Source organism: Ceratotherium simum, chromosome 38 (assembly GCF_057802395.1).
Source record: "Ceratotherium simum simum isolate JZ-2026a chromosome 38, ASM5780239v1, whole genome shotgun sequence".
Classification (NCBI taxonomy): domain Eukaryota; kingdom Metazoa; phylum Chordata; class Mammalia; order Perissodactyla; family Rhinocerotidae; genus Ceratotherium; species Ceratotherium simum.
The window spans coordinates 26,370,624-26,385,370 of NC_141937.1; the positions used below are offsets into that span (position 1 = coordinate 26,370,624).

The following is a 14,747-nucleotide window of genomic DNA, read 5'->3' on the forward strand; positions in this document are numbered from 1 at the left end:
CTGCTACAAGAGAGCACTCCACGTCACCACCCGGCATTCTCTGTGTGTGGACCACCTGGAGAAGTGTGTTGGGGTGGGCCTTGAGAATCAACACGAAGCTACCTGCCCTTTTTCTACAGGGTCAGGAGAGGTTGAGGGTTCCAGAAGACATCCAGTTCAGGCCCTCTTTTCTGTCCACTTCCTCACCTCCACCTCCTGCCGTTCTGCCTTCTCCAGAGTCTGGAGCCTCCTGAGGTTTCTTCGGGGCGTGTTAGCTGCCTCTTCATCTGCAGGGCCTTCCTTGTCTGTGTGGCTGTAGCTTTTTCCACCCTCCTTCATTAGTCTGTGTCATTTCATCTGCTTTCAGCCTTCCAGACACTTGTTGAAATCTCTTGTCTATTAATTGCCTTCTTCCTGTTGTTTATCATTGTTGGATTGTACCAGCTTTATTCCCCTGTCATTTTCCTGGGGCTTCAGGAGGCAGAAGATTATATAAATACAATGCTCAGTCAACCATCTTTAAACGAAAGTCCTAGCTAATATAATTGATATTTCATCACTTGGCTGTTTAAGTCCACGTTAGTCTATATTTAAATAAATGACAGGAATGGAGAGAATTTTTCATTCAGCCTACTCACTGGAGTCTGTGTAACAAATCACCCCTCCCTCCTATATAAATGCATCTTACTGGATTCTGCACGAGCCTGATTCATCTGTATGTGTGGTTGATAATGATTTTGTTTATAATAGTTTCTTCATATGCCAAAACAAAGAAACAAAACCCAAAAGCCAGTCTAAGGAATTTCCTCAAATCCCTGTTCATTTCCCATAGCAGAAGTGAAATTTTCTAGCCTCACCCCACTTTCCGAGCTGTCCCCTTCTTTTGGACTCTGGAAGTATAATTATGTTTCTTTCTCCCCAGTTGGCACCTAACCCTTTTTCATTTAGTGGAGGCTGATCAGAGCAAAAGTGTCTATAAATAAAAGTAATATAAATAATTATTCTTTATTATGAGTCTAATAACTTTGTTTCTTAGTGGATGTGTATTGTGTAATATTTTGTATAGTGAAGGTTAAAATTGCAGACAAAATCACAGCTAGAGAAAGAGTTTAGCCTTAGCTGAATTTTCATAGTAATTTTTAGAAATTCGCTTTGACACCCCTATTTTCCTTGTAATTCGTCTTTCTCAGATTCCTATCTAAAGATCCCAAACCGCAAATGAAAACTGAACTAGACACATAAAATCCAGGCAATTAGAAGACAGAACTGCTGAGAAATAAAGATCATATTTCTTTCCTACTATATTCAGAGCATTTTTTAGCTTGTTTATAATTAGCAGACATACTTAAGAGATCCTGAGTCTTGGGTCCTGATTCTAAGGAATATAGTCATTATAACTGCTCTAAGAAGTGTGTCTTCACTAGAAAGAAATCTCTCTCTCTTAAACACATTCTAAGACAGTGCATTGACAGTATTCTACTTTAGGGCTTCAGTCTAATCATAGGAGACATCTGGCCTTTAGTCCCAAAGGCAAGGCACATCTTTAGCTATTGCAAAAACTGCTTTCTTTGTGAATTCCCAAGGTTGTAATATTTTTTTCTGTTTTAGGGACATTCTGAAGAATTGACTCTGACTTCAGAACATCCCCACAACAATACCTGCAGCAGCTCTGGCTCCTTTATTTCTCCTCAATCTTTTTTGAATCAGATTTCTGCCTGTTCTAAAAGCTGTCTTCTGCTAATATTGGCCCCCTCTGTTGCTCTGGACTCTGGCTTACACTGCTGTCTGGATGGAAACATTGTATTGAGAATTGCTAACGAAAGTCTGTGACTAGCAGAGTGTTCAGCTGCTGTCCTGGAATGTGTGTTCTGGCATGCATTAATTGGAAAATATGTTAGAATATTCTTTTATGGTTTTCCATACAGATGAGAGTTGTATGCTACCGGGTTTTCTTTCCTTTCATCATTAAGAACCTCTTTATCTCATAATATATTGCCCCAAAGTCACTTTTTTCCTGAAATCAGTATTGCTACCCTGGCTTTATTTCAGTTTTATATTTGCCTGCTATGTCAATTTCAGAATTCCGCCAGCTGCCTTCTAGATTCTCTGTGTCTTTGGTGTTCAGCAGTTTGACTAAGATGCGTCTAGGTTCTTTGTTTTGTTTTAACACTACTTGGAGATCTATGGGCTTCTTGGATCTGTGGTTTATTGTCTTTTGTTGATTTTGGAAAATATTTGGCAGAGCCTCCTCAAATGTTCCTCCTGCCCTGTCTCCGTCTCCCCTTCACCAGTTATGTGTACGGTCGGCTGCTTGATGTTGTCCTGCACCTCCTGGAAGCCTGTTCTGTTTTCCGCTTCTTGTCTTGTATTCAATTTGGGTAATTTCTGTCTTCAGGTTCACCGATTCTTCTGTACCCAGTGATCTGGTAAGCCTGCTGAAGGAATTCTCTCTCTCTGATACAACATTTTATTACTAGCACTTGACTCTTTTTTTTTTAGTGATTTCCGTCTCCTCACGTTACCCATCAGTCCCTGCATGTTGTCCACCTTTCACTAGCTCTTTTAACATGGTAATCACTGTCAGTGTTTTTAAATTCTTTGTCGGGGAGTTCCAGTATCCGGGTCATCTTTGAGTATGGTTCTTTTGATTGTTTTCTCTCTCGATAAGTTGGCTTTTTCTCTTGCATTTCTGTATATCTCATAAGTTTTTGTTGAATGCCAAATATCGTGTTTAAAAAAACAAGAGACTGAGGAAAGAGTATTATATACTGTAATATAATGCTATAAATGGTATTTACACAGAAAGGAGAACACCTGTCTTTCTGTCAGGTTATTGGTTTAGTCAGGAGTGGAGCTGGGTTGGGGTTTTATTGTTGCCTGGAGTGCGCGCAGTCTTCAAATGTCTCCAGCAGTTGGCTGCTCTGACACAGTGTCTCTTAGAGTGGTACCTCAAGTGCAAAATATTCATCTTACTTTAGTCCTTTTACTTTGAACCTTTGTGTGCTGCGCAGGGTCCCCATTCACTCAGAGTCCTTGGTATGGTCAGTGGGTCTCTACATGATCTGATAAAGGGCCAGAGAGTAAATTAGGTAGCATTTTGCAAGCCACTTGGTTTCTGTCACAGCTATTCAACTCTGCTGTCATGACACAAAAACAGCCATAGATAACAAGTAAACAAGTGAACGTGGCTGTATTCCAGTAAAACTTTATTCACAAAACGGGTAACGGGCCAAATTTGGCCCCCTGTCTAGAGCCTTGTTCTTGCACGCACCACCACCTCCAATCTCTCCTACCACTGTAATATAAGCTCCACGGGGCGGGATTTTTGCCTGTTTTGTTTATTGATTTCCCAAGTGCCTACAACAGTGCCTGACACACACTAGGCTCTCAATATATTAAAAGGTTGGCTTAGTGCATTCTGTTTTAAGTGTGTTTCTCATAAACAGCATATAGCTGAATTTTTAAAATCCAGTCTGCTGATCTCTTACATCTAAACATATACCTTTAATTAGATTGCAGTTATTGTGATGGCTGATATATTTGCAAACATTCTTCTCATATTTTTTTTGTTTGTTTTCCAGTTCTTTCCTTTTTTTCCTTCTTTCCTGCCATCTAAGTTTAATCAGATTTTCTTTTATTTCTTCTTTTGTTCTTTTAATTTAGAAACTGCATTCTGTTTAGCTTCCTCTAGTAGTGATCCCTAAATGTTTAACATGTATATTTGGTTTAGGAACATTTGAGAGTATTCTTCCTAAACACTTTCAAGACCTTAGAATGCTTCTCCTCTAATCTTCATATTTCCAATTTCTTGTTGTTCTTTTCTGATATTTTAGTTTTACTTTGTTTTAAACAATCTGTGCCACCCACCCACCGCTGTAGTCTTTCCATGGTTTTATAGTTAGAACTTTTTTTAGATTTATTCATTTTATTCGTTCCTCTTTTTTTTTTTGTAAGACAGATTAGCCCTGAGCTAACATCTGTCAGCAATCCTCCTCTTTTTGCTGAGGAAGACCGGCCCTGGGCTAACATCCGTGCCCATCTTCCTCTACTTTATATGGGACGCCGCCACAGCATGGCTTGACAAGCAGTGCGTCAGTGTGTGCCCGGGATCCGAACCTGGGGAAGCTACTATTTCTTTTCTTTACTTTTGGAAAAATTTCAGCAAGTATTTCTTCAAATTTTGCCTCTCCTCCATTCTGTCTGTTGTGTCCTTCTAGAACTCCTTTTTAGATTTATGTGAGATCTTTTACCCCCTCTGCCATATTTTCTGTCCCTTTATCTCGGTGCATTCTGGGTAATAATCTTAGATCTACCTTCCAGGTTACTAACTGTGTCTTTGACTGTATCTAATCTACTGTTTAATCTATCTGACCTTTTCATTTCGATGACTAGTTTTGTGTGTGTGTTTGTGTGTGAGGAAGATCAGCCCTGAGTTAACATCCATGCTAATCCTCCTCTTTTTTTTTTTTTTGCTGAGGAAGACCGGCTCTGAGCTAACATCTATTGCCAATCCTCCTCCTTTTTTTTTCCCCAAAGCCCCAGTAGATAGTTGTACGTCATAGTTGCACATCCTTTTAGTTGCTGTATGTGGGATGCGGCCTCAGCATGGTGGAGAAGCGGTGCGCTGGTGCGCGCCCGGGATCCGAACCCCGGGCTGCCAGTCACGGAGCGCGCGCACTTAACCGCTAAGCCACTGGGCCGGCCCTCGATGACTAGTTTTGATTTGTAGAGGTTTATGGTATTTTTCCAAATCTGTCTGTTCTTTTATTCATAGTGTCTTACTCTTTTGTTATAGTTTTGTTTCTTCTGTTATCACTATAATCATCTTAAATAGACTTTTCCATAGCTTCTTTCAAACTATTATAAAGTCGCTAAGTTTGGGGGGCTCCTTTTGGGCCATTGATTCTCATGGTAGGTCATTTTCTTGTTTGGCCATGCTTTTCCCTTGAGATCTTCTCTTCATTGAGGATTTTTCCTTATGGCTTCCGTGGTAGTAGCTCCCTGGTGTTGGAAGTGGGTTGCCAGAGCAGTTTGCATTTGCTTCTGCTAGGCACCCCAAGGAAATCATCAGCCTACGGCTAGTTGTTATAATAACATCTCACCCTGAGGTTCTTTCTCTGCCCTTATGGTATAAATTTTAACCACTCAAGTGTGGTATCAGTTGGGTTTCAGTTTCTCAGGAGATCTGTTCTTATCCCCTCCCCATATATAGTATTGAATAATATCATAAATGTATATCTTGTTTTCTAATTTCAGGATAAATAAACCATCATTTAGTCATTAGAACCACTAAATAAATGTGTTTAAAATTTCTTTTTTTTTACATATTTAGGAAAAAAAACTTTTAGGGAGAAAATCTCCAGCATTGATTTTAAGAAATGCTGCTTTAACGTAAAATAATCATTAATCTAAACAAATTTCTAATTAGTGCCATTTGAGACATGTTGGTAGATGGTTGGAGTTTAGGAATGAAGGAAAGTATATTACGCCTAGCTTTTCTTTGCCTTGCCCTTCATTCCCACTTCCTGCCCCCATCTCTTCTTCTCTTATTGTCCCACTCAAAAAATAACAGCCCACGTCCTCATCTTCTATTAGGAGAATAAATAAACTCTAATGAAGAATTCTTGTATTTTGGAAATAGAGGGATAAAATTCTGCATTTCAAATAAAGTAAACCAAATTAATAAAAGCCTGACAAAACAGCTTGTTAGGTAGGGATGTGCAAAGACACTGAATTTTCAACCAGGAGTATGTGTACCTCCAAAAACACTTCCCGGTATTCACAGAATATATATTAAAATGGGAGAGAAGGTCCCGAAATTTTAGTGTTTATCAGAATCAGCCATTGTTTTAAAAACTTGAAACATAATGCCCTACTATTCTTCCAATAAAAAAGAAAGGAAAATTACAGAGGGAAACATCTGTGGATTACATTAGTGTCAGGTTTTTGTTGGGAAAAATTATCTACTGTTTAAAAAAAAATAATAAAGTTAACTTTGAAGTACTTGAGCCCGACAGCCTCCCCCACCCTACACCCTAATTCTGGTTCTAGAATATGCCGCTGGATTGAATGGCCTAAATAGCCTTTAATATGCCATAGCTTTTTCCTTATTTTTCAGATTCATAGAAATTTGGGTTTAATTGAAGATGACTGTTCAACATTAATCTGTTTAATCTACTTGACTTTCTCATTTTTAGAGATGGTTTATTGTACTTTTCCAGATCTGCCTGTTTTCTCATGGTAGAGTCATCTCAAGCTGCCTTTGTCTAGAAGTAGACTCAGGTATCTTCACTTGCAGGCCAGCACCCTGAAAGCTGAGGCTCACACTGTCCTGGGTGGGTCACATGAACTTACTCCGATGTTTGTGGTGTAATAAGGTTTCCCAAGCAGTTCATCATTCGTGCTACAAGATTGATTGCTTATTTTCTTTCTTTAAAAATCTTAGGGAAATGTTTTCACAAGATGTAATTGGACTATAAGAAAATATAAGTGCTTAATTTCTCTAAACGTTATCACTTTTACTTTGCAATTTGCACAATTTAATGTTAACATTCACGTGGATTGAAATCAATCTGTTTTATTTGTGGCATACATCAAAATGGATTTAACCTAAGCCAGATTCCCTTCTAAAATATCTATAAAATGTTCATATTAGAAAGTCTTAAACATAGTCCAAACACGTCACACTTGTAGAGTAGAAGGGCTTATCCCTTCAGAGGGTCAGATGTGAATTAAATAGTAGTAAGTAGGTTAATTGACTGGACCAGAGCCATTAGAGAAGTAATAGGCTAAAAATGCTATCTTCTATTTTTGTGGGTTTATCAAATCCCTAAAAGAAAAATTAAAGGGGCCAGCCCGGTGGGGTAGTGGTTAAATTTGCACACTGCATTTCGGCGGCCCGGGGTTCGCAGGTTCCAATCCCAGGACGGACATACGCACTGCTTACCAAGCTGTGCTGTGGTGGCGTCCCACATACAAAGTGGAGGAAGATGGGCATGGATGTTAGCCCAGGGCCAATCTTCCGCAGCAAAAAGAGGAGGATTGGCAACAGGTGTTAGCTCAGGGCTAATCTTCCTCACCAAAAAAAAAAAAAAAAAGTGAGTGACATTTGTCTACTTAAATAATTAAAATAGTTTTCAAGTTAAAATTTTTGAAATTTTAGATGTTTAAACACAATTTTCTGTCTTAATGTATCTTTGGGATTTTTGGCAAACTCATGTTTGTCACAGACATATTCATTTGTTTGGTTTTCCCAAGGCGACTTAAAGGTTAATTGACTAAAGTGGATGGGTCCTCATGTTTACTAATATGTGTTGCAGCTCTATTGGTACACCAGAAGGCCAGAATGGAACGACTTCAAAGAGAACTTGAGATTCAAAAGAAAAAGCTGGATAAACTAAAATCTGAGGTCAATGAAATGGAAAATAATCTAACTCGAAGGCGCCTGAAAAGATCGAATTCCATATCCCAAATACCTTCAGTAAGTCTTTCTGTAACTGTTGTGGCGGCTGTGCTTGAACATGAGAATAGGCAGCCTGTCGTAAGTGTAAACGCTCGATCTAGTTTTCTAGAAACACCCTTAATTCGTATTTGTTTTTCTGTCCTTACCTTCCCCTGCCAAACTCGACTCTTGTCTAACTAATCATACAGGAATTCAATGTAGCTCCCTCTCACGTGGGTTCTTTTTCAGCTGGAGGAGATGCAGCAGCTGAGAAGCTGTAACAGACAGCTCCAGATTGACATTGACTGCCTAACCAAAGAGATTGACCTGTTCCAAGCCCGAGGTAACGTCGCGCAAGCTCTGCGGGGGTTCACTCTGCTCCTTTCCCACTCTCCTCCTGCGGCTGAAAGCAGACTTACCAGTTAGAATCGTCTTGTCTCAGATTTGACTTTGGAGCCAGATAATGCTAGAGAACTATTGGGTTTTTATTTCCTCTTATCCCTCCCTCCAAAATTTGTTTATTTGGTTGAGGAGTAATTTGATACATTTTATATCCTTCAGATCCACTGTAGTCACATGTTAAGGGAAGAGAAGGATTAGGTATGTCTGGCTGTATTTTCAGAAGTATTGCTGTGAGTAGAATTTGTTACAATAATATTTATTAAGATTAAAATATATGTATTCATATACCTTTCTCCTATTTCAGTGTTTTTCTTTTACCTTTCAAGAATTATGCTTTTAAGAACATAATTAAAAAGGCACCCCCACCCTAATGATACTATCTTAATTGATGAGAGAAGAGAATAAAAATATAGCTTAGACATTTTTAGGACAACGGTAGTTTATTATACTCGAGCTATTATGGACAAGCAGTAATTGCTTATTGTGAAAAATATGTTTACAATTTAATTTAGTTCCATAGTCAACTAAAAGGAAATTTTATAACTTAAACCTAATTCTGCAGTTGGGGAAATAATAGAAATATGTAAAATGGAAAAGACAGGGCAGGAGAGGAAGCCAACAAAAAAGAAGTCCTTAATCACACTTGCGACTGTGTGCCAGAATCCAGTAAACTGAAAGATGATTCCTTTTATTTTTTTTTTTTAAGGGTAGTAAGTTTGTCTTGAAACACTCGTAGAAAAATGCCATGATTTACCCACAGAAAGAAAAAGAAAGAGCTGGTCTAGAAACTGTAATCCTTGAACTTGTTTCTTTTGTTTAAAATTATATTACATTAGTGCAAGGTTTTTAATACTTACTTGGGGCCAAGCTATTTAGTTGCTAAAGACCATGTTTGATTATTTAAAATTATATTTTAAATTGTTAAATTTTAAGTTATTTTAACTTGTCATGTAGACCAGGGGTCTATGTTCTAATTCTGTTACTGTTTTACTAACATTAATTTGACTTTTTCCCCAGTTTACCAGTTAGACCTCTGTTATGAGTACCATATTATGCCTACCTCACCTGTTTTGAAATCCTTATATATAATTTGAGATTAGAGGTGTGAAATAAATGAAAAGCATTTCTTCTATTTATACTGTGATATTTTTTAGAAAGAAAATATTTGCTTTTTAAAAAATAAAATTAAATATTTTTGAGCTGTAAACATTGATATATTTACTTTTTATATATTTCAGGACCACATTTTAATCCCAGCGCTATTCATAACTTTTATGACAATATTGGATTTGTAGGTCCTGTGCCACCAAAACCCAAAGGTTAGTGTATCCATTAGTGTGAAAACTGTTACATTTTGAAAAGCGAGATTTTAGGAAATTTTATTTTTAGCAACCTTCCACTCTAGAAGTGCTTCAAACTTTGGCATCCTTGGATAGATTCGTTAGGAAGATATTTATTTTTACTTACATGCTGGGGATTGGGGAGGATATAAAAGTGTAATGTACTTAGCTCTTTAAAAGTAATATGCCTTAAGATTCGTTATATACTCCCAAAATAGCAAGTCTTGGCAAAAAAAATCATCAGGTGCAAAAATGTGTATTCCTTAAAATTTTTGAGGAATAATGAGGAAGACATCTTAGGGAAGTTTATTTTTCATGAGTATCCTATTTTATTTAATTTATGGGTAATTCTGTATAATCAAAATAATCTGAATTCTAGATGGGTGATTTTTGAAAATTATTACCTACTGTCATTTTACATCATTGATATTTATAGGCTGTCTGCACACCAAACTAAGAAATGTCAGAATATGTGTGTGGGTTTTTTACTCCAGGCATTAAAAATTATATAGAAATAGGAACAAGAAAGAACAACTATGTGACTAGTTCCTTGGTTTGTTATAAGAATTTTCACATTCTCATTCAGTATCCTGTTCTCTCCACTCCCGCATTTTTGTTTAAGTGTAATTTAATTAGGCCTTGCTGTATTTTCCTATTTTTTTGATTTAAGTGTTTTTCAACATAGCTGGAGTGTAAGGAACTGTTCTTACAGAGGAACAGAAGTGAGATAGGGCATTTGGCACAGTAAGCGAGTGTTCAGACACTGATGCAGTTTGGATGTTAATTGAGTAAAGGAATAAAGACAACAGTGGGATAGCCCAACTCCTTAAAATAAGCAAAGTGGGTATTTAAGACTCTGGATGAGTTGCCTTAATATCTTTTTACTCTCTTTCGAAAACTAGAATTTTTCTTATAAAAAGATTCGTGTTTTGCTTCAACATAGTCCAGAACCTCTTGTTTTGAGGGCAGGAGGGAGGTGGAATATAAATGAAGTAAGGTTGGTCCTGACAGCTGTTGAAGCAGGATAAGTGTGTTTTACTATTCCTTCTACTTTGGGTATATATTTGAAATTTTCCATGATAAAAAGTAAGAAAAAAAGAAAAAGAATCTATTGCTTAAAAGCTTTTTCGTAAAAGATAGAAGCTTGTGTGCTGGCTATTTTTGGAGAAATAAAGAATCAGTCATTTTTGCCTTCAGGCTAGAGTTATTAGTTTCATTTATAGGGGTTTATTTAGTTAGTTCTTAAAATCAGTTCTACTTCACAATGCAGTTTTTTTTAAACAGCTAAAATTAAGTGTGGAAATCACAAATCATCCTTTGCAATCTAAGTTCCTTTTTTTTTTCATTTCTGGTGGTTATTTAGTTTCCAAATACCTCTAATAAAAAGATTCATAATTCTGAGTACTAAATGAGATTGTGCAGATGTAAGAAAACCACTGGAGATTTTTCATTTTAAAAAAATTGTAGGTCCCCTATTGATTGATTACCTTAGGTATTACTTAATGAAAAAGATGCTGGCATTTAGTAAGAGATTGGAGTGTCAATAGATTGAATGGTCCCCCTTCCTGAAAAAACCCTTGTAGTTAAACAAAAAGGATAGGCAAAGTTTTACACTAAAAACATGCCAGATGGGAATGTCTTCTAATGCCTAAGTGAGACCAAAATTCTATTAAGTGGGATGAATCCCCAAATTAAAACAGTCATTCTAGAAGATATTTCCCAAGTATGGAGTGTGGAATAATTTTAGATGGTAAAAAGTCAAACTTTTTTTTTTTTTCTACTGTATTTATTTTAATGTGTTTTAGGGGATACTAACTAATATTGTCAGACCCTTGATTTTTCAAATATTTTTACTTAAATATGCCTTAATTAGATATTTGTTTTAAAATAATTCAAAGAGAATTGCTGTATAATTAATACTCTAGTTGCTCATGCTTGTGGCAAAAATGGTGGTGATGTCTCAAAATTGTGGCCAATGCCTAAAGTTGGGAACTTGGCAGTAAAGTGCTCTTTAGTGCCTAATTAGTAAATAAGGTGCTGCTAAATGTGCCAGTGTTCCAGACATCGCTCACTTGTTGTAAACTTGTGTATAGGAACTCCCTCTGCTCTCATGCTCCAGACATCGCTCACTTGTTGTAAACTTGTGTATAGGAACTCCCTCTGCTCTCATGCTCCAGGCACAACAGCAGAAAAGCTGCCGTGTAGCCAGCAACTCAGTGGAGTAGGCAGAATTGCAGACAACACACCTTGTTGTGACATAGTGTGACTCTCTAGGTTATAAACCTTGACAGGAGAGAGCCAAAAGGAACAATGCATGTTCCTTTTGCTTTAAACCTCCTGAAAATAATTTGTATGAATACTATTCTACATTTATAATGGGAGGGACCCCCCAGAAAAAAATAGTTTCGTATGTGTGATTTTATTTTAGACACAAGTTGGGAGGAATATAATTATTTCCTATATTTAAGATACCTCCATCTGTTGAAACACTCTAGAACATTGGCCTCGTAAAGCTGCAATGACTTTATCTTATAAGTAAGAAAGATTGAATGTAGAGGATGCGTGGTTTGCCTAAGACCACAGAGCAGGGAGATGAGGAGTTGGTAGCAGAGTCGGCAGCAGAGCTGCATTCTCACAAACCTCAATCTAGTCTTCTTTCTACTGTTCCATAATACACATGACTTAAAATGAGAAATAAAGTATGGTAATATTTTTACACTGATTTTTACTTCGGCAGGGTTTATTATTGAAATATAGTTAAGATTTTAGAAATTAGTTCATCTTTATATTTTATTTGTATTGTTCAGGGTGACATTTTCAGCAGATGAGAACATTTAACAAAAACTCGTTCCTGGTGGAAAACAGAAATATAAATACTACTTCAGTGGGAAATGAAACTCAACTTTAAGGAGACATAAATTCAGTGTTAGTATTGTTTTGTAGTAGGACACCTTTTCACAGTCTTCAATGACATTATGGGAATCTTTGCTGTTAGTTACCATATGGGTTGATTTCCCTTTTCTCCTGTTGTAAATTAGGGACACTGATGCACTTTTCCCCTTTAAGGAGACACTGATGTGATGTCATGTCCATGTTGCTGTCCCCCAGCAGAGAAGTACCAGCTTGAAAGAGGTTGTGAGGGTCAAGCATGTACGTCAGTTTCAGCTAGCTGCTTCCTTTAGTTAACAAGCTGCTTCATGCTGTGCAGTGCGAGTAGTCTTTAACGTTGCCAGCAATCTATACCTTGGTGATTTTTGTTTCTAAAATAATTTTTTTCTTCCTTACAGATCAAAGGTCCACCATCAAAACACCAAAGACTCAAGACACAGAAGATGATGAGGGGGCTCAGTGGAATTGTACTGCCTGTACTTTTTTGAACCATCCAGCCTTAATCCGCTGTGAACAGTGTGAGATGCCAAGGCATTTCTGAGCCAAAAGGCCCTGTATGTGCTCTAAAACCACATCTGAAGTTCAAGGAACTAGTCTGGCATCAGGGGAGAAGTTTCACTGCTACATAAGATTTGGTCAGATTGAAGGTATGACAAGATGGTGTTGTGCTCACGTTCCGTGTCAGCCCGCAGAGCTAGTATTACCTCAGTCTAACGTCACGGGCAGTTGAGATTCACCGCCTGAAAGGGAATCTGCTGAAGGACTCGGGTGCCCGCTGCCCCAACATGTACAGTGTTACCAGTAGCCCATTATGGATAATTCTCAATATGTTAATGCCTAGGTGTTCCCAGTACCTTTTTCCCCTCGTGTCACTACTGAATTTTGACAGGAGGAAGGAATAGAACGATGGCTTTTTTTTTTTTTTTTTTTAAAGCTTTCGGTGAAACACTACAAACATGAAGAAAAGGAACTAGGTTTAACTATTTAAAAACTCTTTGCTGCCACACGGCGCCCATGAATAGGGGAAGAACTCACACATCTGTGGTACTCTCGGCCTTGTCTTTGTCTTCCCTGAACACGTCTCCACTCTGTGAAGCCAGCATCTGGGGTCTAAGGGGAAAGGAAAGCAGCACGCATGTCTGTACAAACTTGCAGTGAAACATCCCGAAGCTTTTCCTACTGTACAGATCTCTCGAGTCTGCTTAAGTGATTTCTTTTCTTCTTTATTATTTTCTTATATTTCTATATGTATAGTGTAATAGTCTTTTGTTAACTAATTTTCTTTTTTCCTTTTAGTGATTAAGCACGATCATGTCCCTTTTTAAGCCTTACCTGAGAGAAGCAATGCCTTAAAATAAAAAAGCATTAATGAAATGAAACTATGCACAGAATAATTTCCTCCTCTTACTCTGTGCTCTGCCCTCGTGAGTGCCGGTGTTCTGTGGCGACAGACGCTGCACGGCGGACGCAGACAGCGTTACGGGACTCGTGTCTGTGGGCATGCTGTGTGCTGACTGGAGCAGTGGGTGACAGCACAGCGTTTGCCTTCCCAGGGAAGCTTACAACAAGGTGTTCTTAACCCACTGACAGAGCAACAGAGTTAAGCTTCCTTCCTCCGCCTGGTGTCCCGCAGAACTTTGACAAGAGGTTTCTATGGGGAAAGTACAGTTCAGAACCAGCAACAGCAGCCATACCTGCAGCCCTTTTTCTGGAGAGAAGTTTAAATGCTTTACTGTTGGGGCAATTCGTTTCTAAACCTGACTTGGTGGCAGTATCATGTGTATTTATAAAACAAGGCTAGTCGTATTTAGGACAACTGAAGAAAAGCTGGAAAAAAGAAAAACAAGCAAACTTGAACACTGAAGCAACCTCAAGCATCTCTTTCTTTTGATGATATATTTTTATAAGGAAAATAAATATTCAGATGATCAGGAATGTATATAACTAAATGAAATCAAGATAAAGAAATAACAGTATGCATTTAAAAAGACAGAATTATGAAATTATATATCAGTGCTTAGAATGGGGCTAAGGGAAGTGCTGAAATGGAGCAAGAGGGGAGATAACGTAGACTGTCACCCATGTAGATGTTTGCAAATGGATGTTTGTTAAATAGGATTATTACAGGTGGTCTATATGAATGGCAAAGCCCTGACCCCTGGGCTTTGTGTTTTGTATATGGGAAGAAATACGACAATCCTAGTTAATGAGACAATAGACCCAGAGCCCTTACATTTGATGCGTTTTGTTTTAAAAAATAGGCCTTGTTTTTCAGCTTCATCTGCAGTTCTATGTGAAGATTGATAAATCAGTTTTTACTTGTTTTATTAATAAAACGTAATTTGGATATCTTGAGTTGATGGTTTTGTGATTTAGCTGGGTAAACTATCTTTGTAACAGATAAGTTATTTATAAAAATTAAAAAACTTATATTCTAATGTGGATTTTGTGACTTGTTTTTAAAGTGTGTGGACAGGAGGTAATTTATGCCCTGGCAGAACGTTTGCGAGTTAATTGAAATCGGAGAACACTCGTCCCCTGGCGTCTCCTCATGACGTCGTGGCGGTCGACTGCGTTTCTTGGATTATTTGTATCAGTTTCCCCGGGCTTCTTTTTAACTGATGAAAGAAAGCAGCCATGTTTTAGCCGAGCCAGAAGAATGAATATTGCTTCTTTTTTCATAGTTTGTTTTGGCT

General features: G+C 37.8%; 1 protein-coding gene across 11 annotated transcripts in view; it reads left to right on the plus strand.

Moving 5' to 3' along the window:
- Positions 1–14,489, plus strand: part of TAB2 (TGF-beta activated kinase 1 (MAP3K7) binding protein 2) — a 90,339-nt gene extending 75,850 nt beyond the window's left edge. For 9 of the 11 annotated variants that reach the window (XM_087425218.1, XM_087425215.1, XM_087425219.1 and 6 more), the window contains 4 exons: positions 7,299–7,459; positions 7,670–7,763; positions 9,061–9,141; positions 12,450–14,489. In XM_087425218.1, coding sequence (XP_087281344.1) covers positions 7,299–7,459; positions 7,670–7,763; positions 9,061–9,141; positions 12,450–12,592 — 479 coding nt within the window. In that variant the 3' untranslated portion in view covers positions 12,593–14,489. Of the gene's footprint in view, positions 1–7,298; positions 7,460–7,669; positions 7,764–7,981; positions 8,053–9,060; positions 9,142–12,449 lie in introns of those variants that run through there. The other 2 variants (XR_015550146.1, XM_087425221.1) reach the window with 2 other exon arrangements.
- Positions 14,490–14,747: the final 258 nt, after the last annotated feature.